At 38.1% G+C, this 23,786-nt stretch overlaps 5 protein-coding genes across 5 annotated transcripts in view; all 5 read right to left on the bottom strand.

Annotated features, from left to right (window-relative positions):
• The window catches only part of LOC141013030 (phospholipase A and acyltransferase 4-like), a 42,159-nt gene that overhangs the window by 16,509 nt on the left and 1,864 nt on the right, over positions 1–23,786 (bottom strand). The gene's annotated exons all lie outside the window — the stretch shown is intronic.
• LOC141013026 (phospholipase A and acyltransferase 4-like) lies at positions 1,724–10,981 on the bottom strand. Its single transcript, XM_073486564.1, has 6 exons — positions 10,943–10,981; positions 6,480–6,572; positions 5,825–5,971; positions 4,429–4,546; positions 3,954–4,207; positions 1,724–1,846 (listed from the first exon to the last, which is right to left on the bottom strand). The coding sequence occupies exons 1-6, from the start codon at positions 10,979–10,981 to the stop codon at positions 1,724–1,726; spliced, it is 774 nt and encodes a 257-aa protein (XP_073342665.1).
• On the bottom strand, positions 13,650–14,782 carry LOC141013024 (phospholipase A and acyltransferase 4-like). The gene is made up of 3 exons (XM_073486563.1): positions 14,709–14,782; positions 14,175–14,289; positions 13,650–13,957 (listed from the first exon to the last, which is right to left on the bottom strand). The coding sequence occupies exons 1-3, from the start codon at positions 14,721–14,723 to the stop codon at positions 13,650–13,652; spliced, it is 438 nt and encodes a 145-aa protein (XP_073342664.1). The 5' UTR covers positions 14,724–14,782.
• On the bottom strand, positions 17,319–21,093 carry LOC141012786 (phospholipase A and acyltransferase 4-like). Its single transcript, XM_073486309.1, has 5 exons — positions 20,992–21,093; positions 19,154–19,236; positions 18,618–18,738; positions 18,133–18,401; positions 17,319–17,915 (listed from the first exon to the last, which is right to left on the bottom strand). The coding sequence occupies exons 2-5, from the start codon at positions 19,172–19,174 to the stop codon at positions 17,772–17,774; spliced, it is 555 nt and encodes a 184-aa protein (XP_073342410.1). The 5' UTR covers positions 19,175–19,236; positions 20,992–21,093; the 3' UTR covers positions 17,319–17,771.
• On the bottom strand, positions 22,293–23,000 carry LOC141013023 (phospholipase A and acyltransferase 4-like). The gene is made up of 3 exons (XM_073486562.1): positions 22,716–23,000; positions 22,417–22,479; positions 22,293–22,331 (listed from the first exon to the last, which is right to left on the bottom strand). The coding sequence occupies exons 1-3, from the start codon at positions 22,983–22,985 to the stop codon at positions 22,293–22,295; spliced, it is 372 nt and encodes a 123-aa protein (XP_073342663.1). The 5' UTR covers positions 22,986–23,000.

Raw genomic sequence — 23,786 nt, 5'->3', positions numbered from 1 at the left:
AAATTAAATTTGGGGAAAAGTGAGTGTTTTCCCATTAATACTGCAGCCTGTCATCTTCAACAGTCAGATTTACCTTTTCAATTTAGTCCATCGGGGTTTAAATACTTAGGTATTAACGTGACTTTATCTAGCCGTGCATCTGCTAATTTCACTCCCCTTAACTCAAAGATTATATTATATTATTATTATTATTATTATTACTATTACTATTATTATATTATATTCAAAGATGGGGTAACCTCCCCCTTTCATTAATTGGCAAGATCAATGTTGTTAAAATGAATATTTTACCAAAATGTATATTTTTATTCCAGTCAAATATTTCTTTGACTCACTGGATAAGATAATTCTCAGCTCATCTTAGTTTCGGTTTGATTTACGCTGACACGTCTTGAACAAAACAACGGACACACCCTAAATCCACAGCACCAGAATGAGGGTGTTAGGACCGGGGGTGAGAAAGGAAGTGAATAAAGTCGAAAAGTCCAGAATAAACTTGACATTTCAAGATTGAAGTCGACCCCGATAGACCCCGTTTTAAGATTTTAGCAAATAAACAAAATAATACAAATGCAGCAGGTTCTTCTAACTAAAAATCATACCAGCCCTCTGTTACACTACACTTTGTGTTGATGTTTTGACAATTTATTTTCTTACCTTTAACACTAATGTCCGATATCTGAGACACCTCCAAGAAGCCCAACACCAAACTTCAATTATGTGGCAATGAGCTGATTGTTTATTCATCTAGAGCAGGAGACCTTCAGAATAAAAGCATCACCAAAAGGCCACAATGTCCACTGCTACATCTAACACAGACTAATAACACAAATGTAGCTTAAATAAATAGATGAAAAATATATTTTAGCTAGAACGTATTACATCATACAGAGAGGAGCTTCTGTTGCTTCTGCCCTCATTGAAGTAATAACTTAAAAAACACACTTTAAACTGAAAAAAAGTTATGACTGGTACATATTAGTATCTTGTGTCTGTCCTCTTTAAGACATATCCAGATTCCAACATTGCATTATTGTGCTTGATTTACAGCTCCACCATGTGGCTGTTTGGGCTCATAATCCTTGGGAAGCATTTGCATGTTATTTCCAGTTATTAGGCCATTTTTAATGTTTCTAGCCAATTCCAGCTACTGACAATTTGAGCTGCGGCATAAGGCGACAATAATAGGTTACTTAATTATTATTGTTGCACATAAAACCAATAGAGTTGGACAAGATAAAGACAAGAGTTCAATGTCTTCAGGGATAAAAGAAGGTGGCTTGTCTCTACACAGTAACATTAATATAATACAGTATGCTCATTCTAATTAAAAGTGCCTTGAAATTAAAAAAAAACAAAAGTGATCAAGGAAAATATGTGAACAGTTAAAACCATAAATAAAGAAATGAAAAACTGAAACTGAGGGATCACGTGGTGTGAGGGGACACTGTGTTGCAGACAGAAAAGTCTCATTTAGTATCACACAAATTATTCTTTATTCAAAACAATTACAAACATTTAAATGTCAGAGGAAGACAAAACATTATAAACTCCGGTTAGAGACGTTTAGATTTGATTCAAGTGGTTCATTTAATGTATTTATTTATAATAATCTTCCAGCAAGCCATTTTTGTGTTTATCAATAGAAAAGACCACCTCAACTTTGTTTAACTCACATCATCATAATCCCCAAAATATCTAAATGCATCTTCAAAAACTTCAATCACTGCGTGTTCTTGTTTTCTTTTTTGCCCTCTCTCTCCAGAGCTCCTGCCAGATACAAAATACCCAGACCTGTCGCTTCCGCCACACCTGCGGCCATGACAGTTTTTCCTGCCTGACGCACCTGCAGAGGAAAATTTAACATCTTTAAGTTTGTGGGCAGGGCTATGATGAGCAGTCTTGACATTCAAAGCCCCATTAAAATGTATCCACACATATCACTCATAATTAAAACAAATCTTAGCTATTTTTTTGTACCACCCTTTTCTATTATGATGTAAAATGTAGATTATAATGTCAAAAAGGTTTGAAGAGTTTTCATTTATGTATCGATCCTCATCATGACAATAGGTCACTTTGAATCATTGTAACTGACATGACAACTTCTACTATGCCTTCTTCATGACCGGCTGCAGCAGCAAGTACTGAGTTGAACAATGAATGTGATGTAGGGGGACTGCTTGATACGGTCAGTTCAGAGGGACAGTGTAGCAGGGCTCAGGTGGGGAGTAAACGCACATGAAGTCAGTTTAACCAGCTTTTTCAAATCAGCTCACCTTTTTATGAATTATCCATCACTTATTATGGACAGTTCAGCCAGCGGATACATTTTTTGATTTACCACAGCCCTGAGTGTAGTCTTCTTGTTGAAGCTTGTTCTCAGAGGATGATGCACTGACGGCCTACACTAAAGTATTCACATATTTATTTTGATGTTGCAGTCACCTGATGCCAGTTTCATTCAGGCTTTGGTGCATTAATTTAGAACTTTAAAATATGTCACACATCTCTTTTCCAGTACAATATTAGAAGAGTTTTGTCTCATATCTTAATTGTATTTTTATACACATTAAGTCAACAACTAAGCCATCACCAATGTACACAGCCCGGTGCTCATAGTGGCCCCTGAAGATCTCAATCAAGTCCCCGGGCTCCAGTTTCTCATCAGACTTTGATTAGGACATACAGAAAAATTAGGTTTGACTTTGCAATAGATTGCATTTGGCAATAAGTGCAGTACATCTGAGCTAGGCAGACTCTCTGACATAAACTGGGTTATACAAAGATAATGCAAGACTTTTAAACTGTTTTCAAACTAATTACATTATAGTCTATATACAATAACACATTGGATACATGCTATAAAAGTTGCATAATTAAACATATTTGCTGTAATAGAAGAAATCATGCTACTTATCAGTAGCTGATTAATTAGGTAGCTGTGAAATGATAACTATTTGTCAGATTCCCTGCATACGACTTCATCCTTTTGATAACATTATTTGGACTTCCCACACTGAGCATGACGTCAGACGAAAATGGCCGCCTCGTGAAATGTTGCAGAAAGAAAGACTACCATCCAGAATCATCCAAATTATTCTTTATTCAAAACAATGACAAACAATTTAATGTCAGAGGAAGACAGTACTTTATAAACTCCAGCTAAATTGTAAAACAATCAGCGGGGACATGTCATAAGACAAGCACAGAAGTGATGAATTGGTTTAGTCATCATGACCCTGAGGTCATGGAGGTGCTCTTACGATAAAGAGGAAGTGTAGTGTAGTGTATGGGACATTACAAGGCTGTTTGTGATATATAATAAGCTTATTTTGATAGTCTAAGACATTCTTGTCTTATCATGTATCAGCAACAATAAACATTTTGGACTTCAGAGACATTCAGATTTGATTCAAGGAGCTTTTCACCCCTTTGAATCTCTTATCCATCAATTACAGAAAAAAACAACTAAAAATCCCTAAAAACAAATTATCTAAAAATATAAGATGTTTCATCTTGCCATTTTAATTAAAAAGTGGAAAGTTTCAGATGGGAGGAGAGGTGGAGGAAAATGTCTGTCAGTCTGTCTATCATTTTGCATATCTGATGAGTGCTGATACAGCCACTATAGGAAGCCCTATAGCAAGCACTATAGGGAGTATTGTAGGCCAAAGAGAAAACGCTATGGCAATCGCTGCCTGGACCACCTGTGGAGGGCAAAAAAATCTTTAAGTTAGATGATGAGCAGAGTTTTCTTGACTCTAAGTCCTTTAAAATCATTCACAACTCTGGGAAATATAGAGTTTTAAAAACCAAACCAAACCACACTTTCAAAAACAACTGGCTACATCCTGTCTAACATTGCTAACCCTTCTCTGTTTTTCACCACAGCTTCAAAAAGAGTCTTGTTTGTAAAAAAAAAAAAAAATAATAAAAATGGGTCAACTGACCTGGCAGGACTCAGCTTTTCCGTAGCGCAGCTCTTTTGCAAAGTGCTCACAATTCTTGCTGATGACGGAGTACTTCATCCTCTTGTCCGCCAGCCTGTCTGCCTCCTCCACAATGATGCAAGCTGAGCGGGGCTCGTACTCCTTGTCCAGGCTGTTGTTGATTCTCCATGTGTCATTTCCCACCACCTCCTGCAGCTTCTCTTTCACCACCATGACAGACATCGAGCTGTTGGAAACTTTGGATGGGAATTCAACTACGAATAAAAAGAGAGAAACAGACAGAATTTGTGCAGTTTTATGAACTAAATGTTGCAACATGTTTGTTTTCATGGTTTATTAATCATGAATCAGTTCAAACAAATAATCTAATTTGATAATCTGGTCTGTAAATGTTACAGTGACAGTAGGCTGATATTATTCCAGACTAGGACAGGTCAGTATCAGAGAGCAGCAGTCCAGACAGGAGACTCACCGCCTGGTGGCGATGTCACGTGAACAACGCAGCCATTACCAACATACACAGCCCAGTGCTGATAGCCACCTCGGAAGATCTCAATCAAGTCCCCAGGCTCTGGTTTCTGATCAGACTTGGACTAGAACATACAGGAAACATGTTTGACTTTGTAACAGACTGTTTGGAAACATTTGAGAACTCTGACATAATCTGTGTTACACAGATAAGCACAGATAATATAAGGCTTTAAAGTTGAATCCACTGAAAAAAATCAAACTTTGGATCAACTTTATAAAATTACTCTAATTTGTTACAGCTAATTTTATTAGTTTTTCTCAAATCATAAATATGATGAATATAAATCATAAACATTTTTATTTAATATAAATCAAAATACTTCTTTTGACCAAGGCAAAAATTTACATTCTCACAAAGTAAAAAGATAAGTTATTATAAAGACCATGAACCTTTTCTTTTTAACTTGTTGCAACTTATTTTTTTCATTTTGGGAAACCTAATATTTACTATTACATCCAAGTATATTTTATATATCTAGTTAAATATTTGATTTGGTACAACTAAACTAAGTATTTTAATTATATATTAATCAATATATTTTCTTTTGACACAAACCAAAATGTTACTTAATGTAGGTCAATATAATAACATTTTTTGCTTTATTACAACTTACATTTTCCCATAAACAAAAGCTAATTTGCTTTAATGTAAAAACTAAAAACATCTTGTTAGTCAGTTTAATTTAGTTTACTTACTATTTTTAAAAAAAGACATGGAATATGCTCTTCAAAAGACCTTACTGATTATTGTGATGTCTTTATAAGCATGCATCACCTTTTTAGTTATACCAACAAAAAAATCCACCAAAAATAAATAAATTCTACATCAACACTATGGGGGGGAAAAAACTAAATAATAAATAAAACCTGCACAAGTGCACAAGTCTGTTTAAGAAAAAAACATTAACATAACTAGTACTTCCTAATTGCTGGTCATTGTGAATTTGGCATTATTCACCTCTTCGATGTTATCAGCGCCACAATATTATACCACAGAGAGAATTCTATTAACAAGAGAAAATCTGAAATTGTGGCCAGTAATAAATTCAAGTCTGTTTCTCTCTTATTTACATTCAACAATTACCCTTTCTATTATCCTCTGATGTATTTAAATACAAGCTATGAAACAGAACAAAAACATGCTGTATCCAAATGTTTTTCTTTGAGTAATCCAACATTTGGAGCTTGACACTCAGACTGTACACTCTGCGTGTCATTTTCTTTGATTCGATCTCCATGAATATTTTCTGCAGCACTTCAAAGGTGTATTTGAGGTCACTTGGATAGCTCAAGTTTAGAGTATAGATGATGCCAAATAACATGGCAAATGCATGTGCGACTGATGGAAACTCATTGAGGACTTTCACACCTTCAATGACAATCCCAATGTCTCGTGGTGGTTTGAGAGGATCCTCGTCCTCCCTGATGATGAACACTGCCATTGTACACCTCTCAAGCTCTGTTTCAGCTTCCTCCATCTGAACAACCTGGTAAAAGACAAGACATTTATTAGAAAGTTATTCTGATGAAACATGTGATGTGCCAATAACAATTCTCCCAATCAAATCTTAATTAAAAAACTTTATATGGGGTTCCAGTGATGCAAAGTCTTGCATAAAGTTAATGGCAGCTTGTCCATATATTTTAATCATACCAAGTGTTTGGACCACCCCACTTTTTCCACATGAAATATTAGTGCATCAGTTGTTTATTCAGTCAGCGCTGTTTTCAGCACTTTGTTATAAGAGTAGCATAGCCTCTTTTGGGAATAGGGCAGTGTGAGTGGTAGAGCGAAAGGGAGAGAGTGAGCGGCTGATTGATTGATTCATCTGATTGGCCAAATATATTGACATGCAGAGCGTGAATACATGGCACATGGAAGAGGCCAAAATTATCGCAGTCTCTGTGTTACATCTGCGAATGTTGATATCGCGATGACTGTAAATTTTCGATAAATTTTCGATATATTGTGCAGCCCTAATGCAAACTACTTACCAGATACTCCTTGACAAGCTTTCCCACATCTTCCCCGAGGTACGCAATGAGGCACTTCAGCAGACACTCTTGTTTGAGATTCACCTCAAGGCCCTAGGTAAAAGGGCAAACATACATAATGCAAAATTATGCTGTCAAATTGTGCAACTTGACTAACGATTCAAGCACTACACGTGGCATCAGTGTCACGCAAATGTATCTGTTGGCAGAACAAGACAAAAAATTAGTGGAACTTGAGTCCTTCTCCCTGCAGCGTTCAATCAGCCTTTCACAAATTTAGACCAAAGTAGCCTAATAACTAATGATATAGGAGCTCTGTACACATCCATAGTCTTGCAAACAGATCTCTCTCCACACCTCGTTTTAATTCCATGTCAGCGCTGGAGAAGAGAGACAGAGAGCGACGTAACCTCGATACATTTTTATAGACCTCAGACACTGCACATCACTTTACATCGTCGTCATATGGCCTTTCCGTCAGGAAACTGAAGCCTTTCTATCTGGTTTATTCTGGTGACTTTGGAGAGACCATAGATAGATATCAGTTTCAGTTTCCCGTCTGAAAAGGCTGTATGACAGCAATATAAAGCGCTGAACATCTTCTAAATATAGTATACATATATACTTTGTTTGTAGTTTTTTGTAGGAACAGTTAGCATGAGCCATATTTCTCACTATAGACTCTAATGTATTAACTAGGCTTTAGACATATGGCACTTTCCCACCACATGGTACAGCAGTGGCGGATCTAGGATTTTTCTGAGTAAGGGGCCATCAAGGGGCCACAATATTCATAGAGGGGCCAAGTATTTGTCCAACATCCTTGCACACGATCCCCGGTTTTGGGGTATACATTTCACTAGTCACACCATGTTCAAACACTTGAATGTAATTTAAAAAATCTTACACAGTAAAATATCCTTACCAATTTTACATGCATTTTTACTGTACATAGCAATCCAGAGTTATAGGGTGCAGTCACTTTTCGGCAGGGCCTGCCGAAAAGTGACTGCACCCTGTAAGTCCTTATTGCAAGGAGTGATATTGACCAAATTCACTGTACATGCACCTGGTTTCCTCTACTATTAATGCTGAAAAGACAGAGAATGTAACCCCTCCCAATCCAGAGTTATATGGTGCAGTCACTTTTCGGCAGGGCCTGCCGAAAAGTGACTGCACCCTGTAACTCTGGATTGCAAGGAGTGATATTGACCAAATTCACTGTACATGCACCTGGTTTCCTCTACTATTAATGCTGAAAAGACAGAGAATGTAACCCCTCCCAATCCAGAGTTACAGGGTGCAGTCACTTTTCGGCAGGGCCTGCCGAAAAGTGACTGCACCCTGTAAGTCCTTATTGCAAGGAGTGATATTGACCAAATTCACTGTACATGCACCTGGTTTCCTCTACTATTAATGCTGAAAAGACAGAGAATGTAACCCCTCCCAATCCAGAGTTACAGGATGCAGTCACTTTTCGGCAGGGCCTGCCGAAAAGTGACTGCACCCTGTAAGTCCTTATTGCAAGGAGTGATATTGACCAAATTCACTGTACATGCACCTGGTTTCCTCTACTATTAATGCTGAAAAGACAGAGAATGTAACCCCTCCCAATCCAGAGTTACAGGGTGCAGTCACTTTTCGGCAGGGCCTGCCGAAAAGTGACTGCACCCTGTAACTCTGGATTGCAAGGAGCGATATTGACCAAATTCACTGTACATGCACCTGGTTTCCTCTACTATTAATGCTGAAAAGACAGAGAATATAACCCCTCCCAATCCAGAGTTACAGGGTGCAGTCACTTTTCGGCAGGGCCTGCCGAAAAGTGACTGCACCCTGTAAGTCCTTATTGCAAGGAGTGATATTGACCAAATTCACTGTACATGCACCTGGTTTCCTCTACTATTAATGCTGAAAAGACAGAGAATGTAACCCCTCCCAATCCAGAGTTATATGGTGCAGTCACTTTTCGGCAGGGCCTGCCGAAAAGTGACTGCACCCTGTAAGTCCTTATTGCAAGGAGTGATATTGACCAAATTCTCTGTACATGCACCTGGTTTCCTCTACTATTAATGCTGAAAAGACAGAGAATGTAACCCCTCCCAATCCAGAGTTAGAGGATGCAGTCACTTTTCGGCAGGGCCTGCCGAAAAGTGACTGCACCCTGTAAGTCCTTATTGCAAGGAGTGATATTGACCAAATTCACTGTACATGCACCTGGTTTCCTCTACTATTAATGCTGAAAAGACAGAGAATATAACCCCTCCCAATCCAGAGTTACAGGGTGCAGTCACTTTTCGGCAGGGCCTGCCGAAAAGTGACTGCACCCTGTAAGTCCTTATTGCAAGGAGTGATATTGACCAAATTCACTGTACATGCACCTGGTTTCCTCTACTATTAATGCTGAAAAGACAGAGAATGTAACCCCTCCCAATCCAGAGTTATATGGTGCAGTCACTTTTCGGCAGGGCCTGCCGAAAAGTGACTGCACCCTGTAAGTCCTTATTGCAAGGAGTGATATTGACCAAATTCTCTGTACATGCACCTGGTTTCCTCTACTATTAATGCTGAAAAGACAGAGAATGTAACCCCTCCCAATCCAGAGTTAGAGGATGCAGTCACTTTTCGGCAGGGCCTGCCGAAAAGTGACTGCACCCTGTAAGTCCTTATTGCAAGGAGTGATATTGACCAAATTCACTGTACATGCACCTGGTTTCCTCTACTATTAATGCTGAAAAGACAGAGAATGTAACCCCTCCCAATCCAGAGTTACAGGGTGCAGTCACTTTTCGGCAGGGCCTGCCGAAAAGTGACTGCACCCTATAACTCTGGATTGCAAGGAGTGATATTGACCAAATTCACTGTACATGCACCTGGTTTCCTCTACTATTAATGCTGAAAAGACAGAGAATGTAACCCCTCCCAATCCAGAGTTACAGGGTGCAGTCACTTTTCGGCAGGGCCCTGTAAGTCCTTATTGCAAGGAGTGATATTGACCAAATTCACTGTACATGCACCTGGTTTCCTCTACTATTAATGCTGAAAAGACAGAGAATATAACCCCTCCCAATCCAGAGTTACAGGGTGCAGTCACTTTTCGGCAGGGCCTGCCGAAAAGTGACTGCACCCTGTAAGTCCTTATTGCAAGGAGTGATATTGACCAAATTCACTGTACATGCACCTGGTTTCCTCTACTATTAATGCTGAAAAGACAGAGAATGTAACCCCTCCCAATCCAGAGTTACAGGGTGCAGTCACTTTTCGGCAGGGCCCTGTAAGTCCTTATTGCAAGGAGTGATATTGACCAAATTCACTGTACATGCACCTGGTTTCCTCTACTATTAATGCTGAAAAGACAGAGAATGTAACCCCTCCCAATCCAGAGTTACAGGGTGCAGTCACTTTTCGGCAGGGCCTGCCGAAAAGTGACTGCACAGTGACACAGTGATATTGACCAAATTCACTGTACATGCACCTGGCAAACACAGAGAATGTTATGCAGAATGTAAAGGCAATCCGTTACAGTTAGCCTACAGTTCTATATATACTGCATTATTGTATTCATAATTATGCTCTTAAAAGTACAAGTTATCCAAAAAGTTACTGAAGTAAATGTAATGAAGTAAATGTAAATCGTTATTACCCACCTCTCATAGCACTTACTAATTTCTCAGTATGTGTTATATGATTGCTATCTAATGTGACGTGGAAACACTCCTGCATTCTTTTCTGCATTGATTTCCTAATCCTCGTTATAAAATCACTGAAACAGGGATATTGAATTATGACTTTATTTATAGATCAAAGCGGTGTAAAATCACATTGCAACAACGATAACAACAACAACAACAATAAAAGTGGCAAAGTAAAGCATCTACCCTCATCAATTGTTGACAACTAGCCTACATTATGGAAACATCAGGTTACTTTTTTTTTATCTGCGCCGTTCTTGTTCCGTAGCCTCTTCACTTGGGCTACAGGACTGCACAGTAAAAAAAACATTTCTCTCGGTGCTGCTCTGCCAGCTGACCCGTAGTAGACCTACGCCCACTTCCTCTGAACTGATGCGCGTTCCCGTCGGGGGCAGTCGTTTTTCTGCAAGCAGCCTCTTCTCGGCACTACACCGGTACTAAAAGTGAGGCAAGCTGAGGCGAGTCGAGCCGGTACCATGCAGTCTAAAAGCGCCGATAATGGTGTCATTGTACTATACTTCACTAACAGATGAAAGAATGGAATATGAATTATTCCTCCTTAATAAGTAGTAATTGTTTAGTACTTTATCAGTTCTCTTCATTTTAAATTATGTTAAAATAATATTTATGTTGTTACAATATTCATATGATATGTTGTCCCAAGAGCAAAAAGAGAAAAGTCAACATTTAAAATAATATAACCCTTGTAGCAATTGTAACTGTATTTTCAAACATCTGTAGGGCACAGCATAGACATATATACATAGAAACCTCACTGAGTGCTGAATCGTACGTCGACGTCGACGCCATATTGGATGTGGCAGATCTGCCCCGTGAACTAATACATGTCAATGGAGTGAACTTTATAAAGCTCCTTCTACAAAGTGCTGTAAGTTAATGCCTCTCATTTACCCATTCACACACATACAAATATATTTGGGAAACAGACAGGTACCAAAAACAACGTATGTAACATTCTCTGATTATTTTAAACCTTAAGTACTTCTTATATGTTTAGTAAACAGGTAGGCACCAAACTGACGTATGTATTTTTCTAATGTTTTTATGAGTGTTTGACAGTGTAATGACATCTTTATTTCATTTTAATTAGTTTTGTTTCAGTTTAGTTTGAGTTTTTGTTGAGGCTATCATGTTTTATTAAGTTACAGGTTAGATACGTTTTTTCAAGGGCTTCGATTTAGTTTTGCTTTTATATTTACCCTGAGGCCAAATAATAGAAACAGGTAGCCCATAACATGACCTACCTTGTTTAAAAGCACCAAAAACTAACCTGAACACCTCTAAAATGGGTTAGTTTAGTTTGAGTTTTTCATAAAAGGTTTTGCTTTAATTTTAGTTTTGGCTGTACAGTACAAAATAAACACGTTTTAACATTTTAGCAAAAACACAAATACTGATGGGTCTTCTAACAAAAAAATAATCACATTTTATGCAGATGTTTTGTCAGTCTGTCCTCTTACCTGATGAAGTCGAATGTCGAGACAATTCCAAAGAGCCACGTAATCTAATGTAATCTGCGAGGAATGAAGTTATTCAAGTTTACCTTGAAACATCACAATGTGCACGCCTACATAGACTTAATTCAGGTTGCTAGGTCCTCCAGTAAACCTACGAAAAACTGTCTACTCACTCCAGTGATGTTTCTATAAATCAATTTAGGCCTTGTCAACATTTTTATTTTGAAATTAATCTGGAATATGCATTTTTCTAGAGGCTACACATCTTCATACATACCATGACCCCTCTCTGACTCTTGCAGCATGTTCAGGTAATGTGAGACAGCTTGTTTGGTAAAGTGGGATGCGACAATTCAAATGGTTATTGTGAGGACAAACTTCAGTTTTTGTTCTGCATCAATTTGTACTCACTCATAGAAACCAGCCACATAAATACACCTGATTGTTTTCATCAAGATCCATGAATTATTTTCTGAGAAATTAATGAAAATGTTGGAAGTCAGAAAAACTTCCTGGATCCGTCACTTTATCCGGATCAGCACCAAAAGTTAATGAGGTGAATGAAAAATTGATGAAAATGTAGAAAAACGACTTATCTCTTAACGTTTCGTGGATCAGTCCTTTAATCCACAACACAACAAAGGTAACAGTCACCAGATCTCCATTTGGACTTCTGTGGACTTCTTCAGCTAAAAATATAAATATAAACTCATTCATTCATTCACCTCCATTGTATTGGGCACTGATTCTGGAAAGAGAGACTGCTGCTGTCAATGCTGTTTTAAAAAATGTTCAGATTTTAAAAAGATGTGTCCTGTTATTTGTAAGGACTTGTATGGACTGGAGAAAGCCAAAAGATTCAGAAATTCACTAAACCAAGTTCAACAAAGTTCTCAGGGATAAAGTAAGGTGGTTTGTCTCTAAAACACAGAAATACTAATATCATATTACAGTTTGAAGCTTCTGATTAAATTACTTTGACAGCAATAAGTGAACAGTAAGGACAGTGTTATATGATGATTAAATATTAAATAAATTCAATACTGAAACCAGCCTGACCATAGTCACACGGCAGCCATTTTCCTCTGACATCAAGTCAGGGTGGGAAGGTCATCCTTTTGATAACATTATTTGGGCTTCCCACACTGGGCATGACGTCAGAGGAAAATGGCCGCCGTGTGAAATGTTGCAGAAAGAAAGACTACCATCCAGAATCATGCAAATTATTCTTTATTCAAAACAATGACAAACAATTGAATGTCAGAGGAAGACAGAACTTTATAAACTCCAGCTAAATTGTCAAACAATCAGCAGGGACATGTCATAAGACAAGCACAGAAGTGATGAATTGGTTTAGTCATCATGACCCTGAGTTCATGGAGGTGCTCTTACAATAAAGAGGAAGTGTAGTGTAGTGTATGGGACATTACAAGGCTGTCTGTGATATATAATTAGCTTATTTTGATTGTCTAAGACATTGTTGTCTTATCATGTATCGGCAACAATAAACATTTTGGACTTCAGAGACATTCAGATTTGATTCAAGGAGCTTTTCACCCTTTTGAATCTCTTATCCATCAATTAAAACAAAAAATAAAAATCTTTAAAAAGGGTTATCTAAAAATATTTTTTTTAAATCATCTTGGCCTTTTAATTAAAAAGTTGACATTTTTAGATAGGAGGAGAGGTGGAGGAAAATGTCTCTCAATCTGTCTATCAATTTCTGGAGAGTCCTGCTGCAGTTACTAATGCACCAATAGCCACAGCGCCCAGTGCAACAATACCTGTTGTAGCTGCTTCTGCCTCACGCACCTGTGGAGGGCAACAAACATCTTTAAGTTAGATGATGAGCAGAGTTTTCTTGACAATCTAAAGTCATTTAAAATCATTCACAACTCTGGGAAATATAGAGTTTTAAAAACCAAAGAATCACACTTTCAAAAACAACTGGCTACATCCTGTCTAACATTGCTAAACCTTCTCTGTTTTTCACCACAGCTTCAAAAAGAGTCTTGTTTGTAAAAAATGGGTCCACTGACCTGCCGGGACTCAGCTTTTCCGTAGCGCAGCTCGTTTGCAAAGTGTTCACAGTTCTTGCTGATGACAGAGTACTTCATCCTCTTGCCCACCCACCTGAGCGCCTCCTTCACAATGATGTAAGCTGAGCGGGGCTTGTACTCCTTGTCCAGGTTGTTGTTGATTCTCCATGTGTTGTTTCCCACCACCTCCTGCAGCTTCTGTTTCCTCACCATGGCCGTGTCAGCTGAGACAGACATCAAGCTGTTGGAAACTATACCTGGGACTTCAGCTATGACTAAAAAGAGAGAAACAGAAAGAATTTGTGCAGGATTGTGATTTAAATATTGCAACATGTTTTTTTAATGGTTTATTAATCATGAATCAGTTCAAACAAACAATCTAATTTGATAATCTGGTCTGTAAATGTTACAGTGACATCAGGCTGATATTATTTCAGACTAGGACAGGTCAGGATTAGAGAGCAGCAGTCCAGACAGGGGACTCACCGCCTGGTGGCGATGTCACGTGAACAACCCAGCCATCACCAACATACACAGCCCAGTGCTGATAGCCACCTCGGAAGATCTCAATCAAGTCCCCAGGCTTTGGTTCCTGATCAGACTTGGATTAAAACATACAAGAAACATGTTTGACTTTGCAACAGACTGTTTGGAAACAACTGCAGTACATTTGAGAACTCTGACATAATCTGTGTTACACAGATAAGCACAGATAATATAAGAGTTTAAAGTTAAATCATATAGCTGATAAATAAAGCAGATAACATTGAGCTGAATTGCCTCCATTGACCGAACAAGTGCAGCATCTACACATGCAGTAGATGGCAGAGTGCAAATGTAAAGTTGGTTTGGAGATTGACAATGAACCACGGATAAAGACGAAGAAGAAGACGAAGAAAAAGAGTAAGAAAACTGAAAAGAAGATGATGAAGGAGAAGAAGATGAGGAAGAAACAGACAAAGAAGACAAAGAAGTGGAAGAAGACGATTTAGTGTTCTGACTCAGTGATCATTTCCTAACCTGTGACTGGCCCATGTCAGCGTTTGATTCGTCTGTAAACCTTCAGCTGGTTTCACTTTCCAGGTGACTCTCAGCGCCTGCAGGAACAAATCATTTCATTAGCACACAACACGAGATAAAGAGAAAAGTAAATGTATCTTTACATCTTTATTTAAAGCTTTTATTAGTTAGGGCAGTGGTTTTCAAACTTCTGTGTCCTCTATAGCCTCTATAGCATCGTGTTATCTAATCACTCTGTACATATATTTTTAGCTCCCTGGAGGGTTTTTAAAGGACTTCTTTAGGGTACAGATGTTGCCTCTGTATGAGGAAGTAATTGTGTACAACAAAGGATATAGTAAATTAAAAACTCATTCATCGCTTGTTGTTTCCTTGTATATTACAATAATAATCTATGGTTGACTGTTTACTCAGGTACAAGGTCCATTTATTTATCATTTTACAACACAGGGTTGTATAAGAACACCCTAGTTGTAGTTCCTTTGTGCTACTCACAAAATTATAACAAAATTATATAAATGGGTGAATAAAAATAAATGTAATAACAATAATCAGACATATTTTCTATCATCCATTATAACCAGATGTTGCGTGACATCATAACAGCTCCTCTAGTTAGTTCAGTCCCCATCAATACACTCAGTAGCCACTTTATTAAATACACTTAGTTTAAAAAAAGTTAAAAACTGAAATTTAAGCTTCATCATCTGTTGTTTAAGTTTAGTTTTAGTTTTTCTTTAAGGGTATTTTATTTGGTTCTTATTTCAAACAAATGTTTCCACTACTTTGATTTAGTTTCTGTTTTAATTTACGATAAGTAACCTTTGGACCGAATGAAAGAAACAATTGAAGGTACAAAAACCTTTAAAATTATGTTTTCAATCAATGTTTAGTTTTACATTTTTCTGACAAGGTGTCGTTTTTATTTATCTGTAGTGTGTTACTGCTCATTTTGTCATTTCAGCTCATCTTAGTTTCAGGACAAGGGACGAGAAAAAAATGACAAGAAGAAGTTGTTGTTTTTTTTCATTGTGCATTTCAAGAATACCTTCGAAATACAATTTCGTGAATAAAGTCGGAAAGTTCAGAATAAACTTGACATTTCAAGATTAAAGTCGACCTCGATAGACCCCGTTTTAAGATTTTAGCAAATAAACAAAATAATACAAATGCGCAGGTTCTTCTAACTAAAAATCATACCAGCCCTCAGTTACACTACACTTTGTGTTGATGTTTTGACAATTTGTTTTCTTACCTTTAACAATAATGTCCGACATCTGAGACACCTCCAAGAAGCCCAACACCAAACTTCAGTTGTGTGGCAGTGAGCAGATTGTTTGTTCTTCAGGAACAGGAGACCTTCAGAATAAAAGCATCACCAAAAGGCCACAATGTCCACTGCTACATCTAACACAGACTAACAACACAAATGTAGCTTGAATAAATAGATGAATAAATACATTTTAGGTAGAACGTATTACATTATACAGAGAGGAGCTTCTGTTGCTTCTGTCCTCAGTGAAGTAATAACTTAAAAAACCTTCCAGTACACTACCAAACATTTTAACAGAAAACTGCAGCCTCCAAAATGAAAGTTTAATTAACATCTCTCTAAAAAAAAAAATAGGTCATTACAAAAACAATTCTGACCTTTATTTTGGACCAGACAAACATTGTAAAGTTGTTAATTCATAATCGTAATAATGTTTTTAAGGAAAAGAGATAATTTTATCCTGCACCTTTCTACAAGCTCTGTAGATGTATTATTTAAAAAAAGAAAAGAAAAAAAGATTTGTCTTTATAAACATGTTATTAATATGACCTTTAAGTTATGGTTGTTTATGATAAAGGTTAGTATTAAATTCAGTCTCTACCCCCTTAAGTAGTCAAAGAGGCTCTAATAGTAGCATCTACAGCAAAATTAGGTCAATTAGATATTTTCGACAACTGAACTGTCAGCTGTCAGCTTTGGGATTTCAGTGAAAGAAGTTGTGAGTTGAAGAATTAAAGTACAACAGAATTAATATAAAGTTTATTTATTTGTATCAATCAAATTACCTCAACCTGTTTTCTCAAATTCAGACAACTTAAAATTTTAAAGCAGCCCAACACTAACTTTTTACAGCGATACACTGTGTTGTTATGATTTTACAAAAGACTCTTGGTCATTAATTTGAAAATCAGGTTACAAAGTAATTGACACTTGTTTTTAATCATTAGAGGAGCATCTCAAAGAACAGGTATTTTATTTCTCTTCCTGATCTCAATTAGGTCACATGTGTTTTTATTTAACCTTGGTTGGAATATTGTAATTCTTTGCATTCAGATTTAAGGCAAAAAATGATCTCACGCATTCAGCTGGTACAAAATGCTTGGCTATTAACGAATACTAGAAGATCATATCAGTCTTCTTCTTCAGGGTCTTCTTCTGTGTTCTGTGTGTCAGTAGCTGATTGATTGGGGAGCTGTGAAATGATAACTATTTGTCAGATTCCCTGCATACGACTTCATCCTTTTGATAACATTATTTGAGCTTCCCACACTGAGCATGACGTCAGAGGAAAATGGCCACCGTGTGAAATGTTGCAGAAAGAAAGACTACCATCCAGAATCATGCAAATTATTCTTTATTCAAAACAATGACAAACAATTTAATGTCAGAGGAAGACAGAACTTTATAAACTCGAGCTAAATTGTCAAACAATCAGCGGGGAAATGTCATAAGACAAGCACAGAAGTGATGAATTGTGTTGAATTGGTTCAGTCATCATGACCCTGAGGTCATGGAGGTGCTCGTACAATAAAGAGGAAGTGTAGTGTAGTGTATGGGACATTACAAGGCTGTTTGTGATATAAGCTCATTTTGATTGTCTAAGACATTCTTGTCTTATGATGTATCGGCAACAATAAACATTTTGGACTTTAGAGACATTCAGACTTGATTCAAGGAGCTTTTCACCCTTTTGAATCTCTTATCCATCAATTACAGAAAAAACTAAAAAAATTGTATCTAAAAATATTTTAAAAATTCATCTTGCCATTTTAATTAAAAAGTGGAAAGTTTCAGATGGGAGGAGAGGTGGAGGAAAATGTCTGCCAGTCTGTCTTTCGATTTATGATGAATATTATTCCAATTGCTAAAGCAGCCACAGAGACAGCGCCCAGTACACCTGTTGCAACTTCTGCCGCTTCTCCTGCCTCACGCACCTGTGGAGGGCAACGAACATCTTTAAGTTAGATGATGAGCTGAGTTTTCATGACAATCTAAAGTCTTTTAAAATCATTCACAACGCTGGGAAATCTTTCAACACTTTCAAAAACAACTGGCTACATCCTGTCTAACATTGCTAACCCTTCTCTGTTGTTCACCCCAGCCACAGAAAGAGTCTTGTTTGTAAAAAAAAATAAAAATGGGTCCACTGACCTGCAAGGACTCAGCTTTCCCGTAGCGCATCTTGTTTACAAAGTGCTCACAGTTCTTGCTGATGAAGGAGTACGGCATCATCTCGCCCACCTGCCTGAGCACCTCCTCCACAATGATGCGAGCTGAGTGGGGCTTGTACTTCTTGTCCAAGGTGTTGTTGATTCTCCATGTGTCGTTTCCCACCACCTCCTGCAGCTTCTGTTTCCTCACCATGGACTTCTCAGTTGGGACAGACATCAAGATGTCGGAAACTATACCTGGGACTTCAGCTGTGAATAAAAGAGAGAAACAGACAGAATTTGTGCAGGATTGTGATTTAAATATTGCAACATGCTTTTTTAATGGTTTATTAATCATGAATCAGTTCAAACAAATAATCTAATTTGATAATCTGGTCTGTAAATGTTACAGTGACAGCAGGCTGATATTATTCCAGACTAGGACAGGTCAGGATTAGAGAGCAGCAGTCCAGACAGGGGACTCACCGCCTGGTGGTGCTGTCAAGTGAACAACCCAGTCATCACCAACATACACAGCCCAGTGCTCATAGACACCTCGGAAGATCTCAATCAAGTCCCCAGGCTTTGGTTTCTGATCAGACTTGGACTAGAACATACAGGAAACATGTTTGACTTTGCAACAGACAGTTTGGAAACAACTGAAGAACATTTGAGAACTCTGACATAATCTGTGTTACACACAGATTATGTCAGGTAATATAAGACTTTAAAGTTAAATCATATAGCTGATAAATAAAGCAGATAACATTGAGCTGAATTGCCTTCATCGACTGAACAAGTGCAGCACCTACACATGCAGTAGATGGCAGAGTGCAAATGTAAAGTTGGTTCGGAGATTGACAATGAACCACAGATAAAGACAAAGAAGAAGACAAAGAAAAAGAGTAAGAAGACTGAAAAGACGATGATGAAGGAGAAGTAGATGAAGAAGACACAGACAGAGAAGACAAAGAAATGGAAGAAGACGATTTAGTGTTCTGATTCAGTGATAATTTCCTAACCTTTGACCACCACTGGCCCATGTCAGCGTTTGTTTCGTCTGTAAACCTTCAACTGGTTTCACTTTCCAGATGACTCTCAGCACCTGCAGGAATAAATCATTGATGTTGATGTGCCATTGACCTGGGTGTTGTGTAATTCATTTATTTACCATTCTACAACACAGGGTTGTTTAACTAAATGGTAGTTTTAAAAAAATGAAGTCGTCCTATGGCACAACTTGCCCCAAGGTGGGGGTAAAATGGGCATGGGGTCAGGGTAAATTGAGTCCTCAAGGGGTAAACAGCCACCGTTAAATACTGATATAAAAATGACACAAAATGAAACAATTTTGAGATCACTGACCTTCATTAATGTCACCGATTTAACCAAGGCAGAAACTCATACTTTGAAGTCAACCCATATGTTTGTGTGTGCTTGTTAAACATGCTAACTTAACATGTTCAGTAAAGATTAAACTGTACTGGACTTTTGGTGTGGCTGTTTTTGTGCCATCTGTACTGTTGTGTTTTCAGAGGTGCTCTGCAGAGGCCGGGTGTGGCTTCACTGATAACTGGAGCTGCCGGTTCTGTCACACCTGCTGGTCATCTAATCCTCAGCTCCAGTTTAAATACTCTGGTCTGCTTTTCACTTGGTGCCAGATTGTTTTCGACTCTACTAGGTGGTAGATTTAACTTTCAAGCCTCTACTTGTATTTTTGCTCTTCAGCCTAACCCTGTTTTCTTCTCGGCCTCTTCAGTGTTGGCGTCTTCCACAAGCCACCAGCCTCCAGCCTACACACCTCGACGTCCTGTCTCCACTAGCCCTGAAACTCTCTGAGCCAGTTCACCCATGTCTCACCCTAATCTCTGTGGGGAGAGCCGCAGGACAGCCACCACACTCCTCAGCCTTCTCCAGTGCAAGTAACCCCTCTGCTCTCTGAGCCTCCCCTGCAACTCCACCTCTGCCAGCTAACTCAAGACCTGCACTACATTCTGACCTTTTATGTTAAATAAACCTCTTAAATCCTTCCCAGTGTGGTTTGGATCCTGCAAAATCATTTCCAATCTTCACAGTATCTTTGTGTGTGTGTGTGGCTTAAACAGCCATCAATAACTAACAGTGACACTGTGTGTGTGTGTGTGTTTGCCACAACATCACTGGCAAATTTTACCCCACAACCTCCATTTTGACAAAACTGTTCCACACAGTGACTCAGATCCACAATGATTTTATGAATCTGTGAGAAGCTGCATATAAAATAAATGTACAAAATGTGCTTCTGAATGCTTCTAATTCAAACACTGTGTATACTGGAGGCCTATGTTGTGGCATGAAGGGGCTACAACTTTTATTCCATTGTGCAATCTTGTGTTACAAAATGACAATGAATGAACCTGATATTTCACTGCTAAAATAAAACTGAAATGACTTTAACTCTATTTCATTTTAATTAGTTTTGTTTCAGTTTAGTTTGAGTTTTTGTTGAGGCTATCATTTTTTATTAAGTTTCAGGTCAAGTTTTTTTCAAGGGCTTCGATTTAGGTTCACTTTTAATTTACGATAATAATCCTGGGGCCAAATAATAGAAACACCCTCAGGTAGCCCATAACATGGCCTACCTTGTTTGAAAGCACCAAAAACCAACCTGAACACCTCTAAAATGGGTTAGGGTTAGGCTGTGTGAGCGTTTTTATAGTTTAGTTTGAGTTTTTCATAAAAGGTTTTGTTTCAGTTTAGTTTTTGTCTGTACAGTACAAAATAAACAAGTTTTAACATTTTAGCAAACACAAATACTGACGGGTCTTTTAACAAAAAAAATCACATTTTATGCAAATGTTTTGTCAGTCTGTCCTCTTACCTTTAACGATGAAGTCGAATGTCAGAGACACCTCCAAAGAGCCACATAACTTCATCTGTGAGGGATCAAGTTATTCAAGTTTACCTTCACAATGAAAGTGTAATCCAATGTGCACGCCTACATTTTACACAGACTAAATTCAGGTTGGTAGATCCTCCAGTAAATTTACGAAAAACTGTCTACTCACTCCAGTGATGTTTCTATAAATCAATTTAGGCCATTTCAACATTTTTATGTTGAAATTAATCTCGAATATGCATTCAAGTGTTGAATTGTGTTGAATTGGTTCAGTCATCATGACCCTGAGTTCATGGAGGTGCTCTTACAATAAAGCCATCACATTGCCCACCTGCCTGAGTGCCTCCTTCACAATGATGCGAGCTGAGTGGGGCTCGTTCTTCTTGGTTCAGTCACCTGGGTCAGACATGCTGCTGGAAACTCCCACACTGAGCATGACGTCAGAGGAAAATGGCCACCGTGTGAAATGTTGCAGAAAGAAAGACTACCATCCAGAATCATACAAATTATTCTTTATTCAAAACAATGACAAACAATTTAATGTCCGAGGAAGACAGAACTTTATAAACTCCAGCTAAATTGTCAAACAATCAGCAGGGACATGTCATAAGACAAGCACAGAAGTGTTGAATTGGTTCAGTCATCATGACCCTGAGTTCATGGAGGTGCTCTTACAATAAAGAGGAAGTGTAGTGTAGTGTATGGGACATTACAAGGCTGTTTGTGATATATAATTAGATTATTTTGATTGTCTAAGACATTTTTGTCTTATCATGTATTGGCAACAATAAACATTTTGGACTTCAGAGACATTCAGATTTGATTCAAGGAGCTTTTCACCCCTTTGAATCTCTTATCCATCAATTAACCTCCTGTTATGTTTGTTTCTCAGGAACAGCAATAATGTTCCTGGGTCAATTTGACCCGGGGCATGTTTAATTGTCGAAAAGTGTCAGAAACCAAAAAATCCCAATAAGCATTGTTTATATCTCATTATTACCTCCATTACTAACCATTTCAATCAATATTTAGTGCAGTGGTGTCCTTTATCTCTCACAGATCTTGGTTCAATGAGGATAATTCACTCGTTTTTCATAAAAAAATGCATGTTAAAACTTTTTTAATATCCATTGAAAAGACTTACATATAAAATACAATGGTTTTGATATTGATTTTTTAAAAATGCAATATTTAGCTGGTTTGGAAGGCATTTACTTTGCTTAAACTGGCAGCGACCTCTGAATTCCACTAGCCTTTCATCCACTGTGACATTAGGGCCTCGGTTATAGAGTTGTGGAAGTACCCACTTGTCCCACACTGTCCTAATACGCAATATAACAGGAGGGTTAAAGAAAAAAAAACTAAAAAGGCGGACAGCCAGAGGAAAATGCCAGTCTGTCTATCGACTTCTGAAGAGTCCTGTACTGCACCCACTAAAGTGTCCACTATAGCAACAGCTGCCTTAAGCACCTGTGGAGGGCAACAAACATCATTAAGTCAGATGATGAGCTGATTTTTCATGACAATCTAAAGTCCTTTAAAATCATTCACAACTCTGGGAAATACAGAGTTTTAAAAACCAAAGAATCACACTTTCAAAAACAACTGGCTACATCCTGTCTAACATTGCTAAACCTTCTCTGTTTTTCACCCCAGCCACAAAAAGAGTCTTGCTTATAAAAATAAAAATAAATGGGTCCACTGACCTGCAAGGACACAGCTTTCCCGTAGCGCAGCTTGTTTACAAAGTGCTCACAGTTCTTGGTGATGACGGAGTACTCCATCACATTGCCCACCTGCATGAGCGCCTCCTCCACAATGATGCAAGGTGAGCGGGACTCGTACGTCTTGTCCAGGCTGTTGTTGATTGTCCATTTGCTGTCTCCCACCACCTTCTGCAGCTTCTCTTTCCTCACCATGGCCTCCTCAGTTGAGAAAGACATCAAGCTGTCGGAAACTGCACCTTGGACAGACATGCTGTCGGAAATTATACCTAGGACTTTAGCTATGAATGAAAAGAGAGAAAGACAGAATTTGTGCAGGATTATAACTAAATATTGCAACATGTTTTTTTTCATGGTTTATTAATCATGAATCAGTTCAAACAAACAATCTAATTTGATAATCTGGTCTGTAAATGTTACAGTGACAGTAGGCTGATATTATTCCAGACTAGGACAGGTCAGTATCAGAGAGCAGCAGTCCAGACAGGAGACTCACCGCCTGGTGGTGCTGTCAAGTGAACAACCCAGCCATCACCAACATACACAGCCCAGTGCTGATAGAGACCTCGGTCGATCTCAATCAAGTCCCCAGGCTCTGGTGTCTCAGATTTGGATTAGAACATACAGGAAAAATGTTTGACTTTGCAACAGACTGTTTGGAAACAACTGTAGTACATTTGAGCACTCTCTCGGTTAAGTATCCAACTGTAAAGTTGGTTTGTAGACTGCCAATGAACCACAGATAAATACAAAGATGAACGAAGGAAGAATGAAAAAGACAACAGAGAAGAAGACCCCGAAGAAGAAGACGAAGAAGATGACAAAGAAGACAAAGAAAATGAAGAAGAAGAAAATGATGAAGAAGAAGACCAAAAAGACGAAAAGACTAATAACAAGACTACAAAGAAAACAAAGACAAAGAAGACGAGAATAAGACGAAGAAGCAGATGATGAAGATTAGGATGAAGATTAAGATGAAGAAGGCAACAAAGAAGATGATGTCGAAGCAGATGAAGAAAAAGAAAATGAAGACGGAGAAGACGTAGACGATGA

Source organism: Pagrus major, chromosome 18 (assembly GCF_040436345.1).
Source record: "Pagrus major chromosome 18, Pma_NU_1.0".
Classification (NCBI taxonomy): Eukaryota; Metazoa; Chordata; class Actinopteri; order Spariformes; family Sparidae; genus Pagrus; species Pagrus major.
Note: the sequence above shows the minus strand (reverse complement) of the source record. Positions and strands in the feature narration are given on the sequence as shown.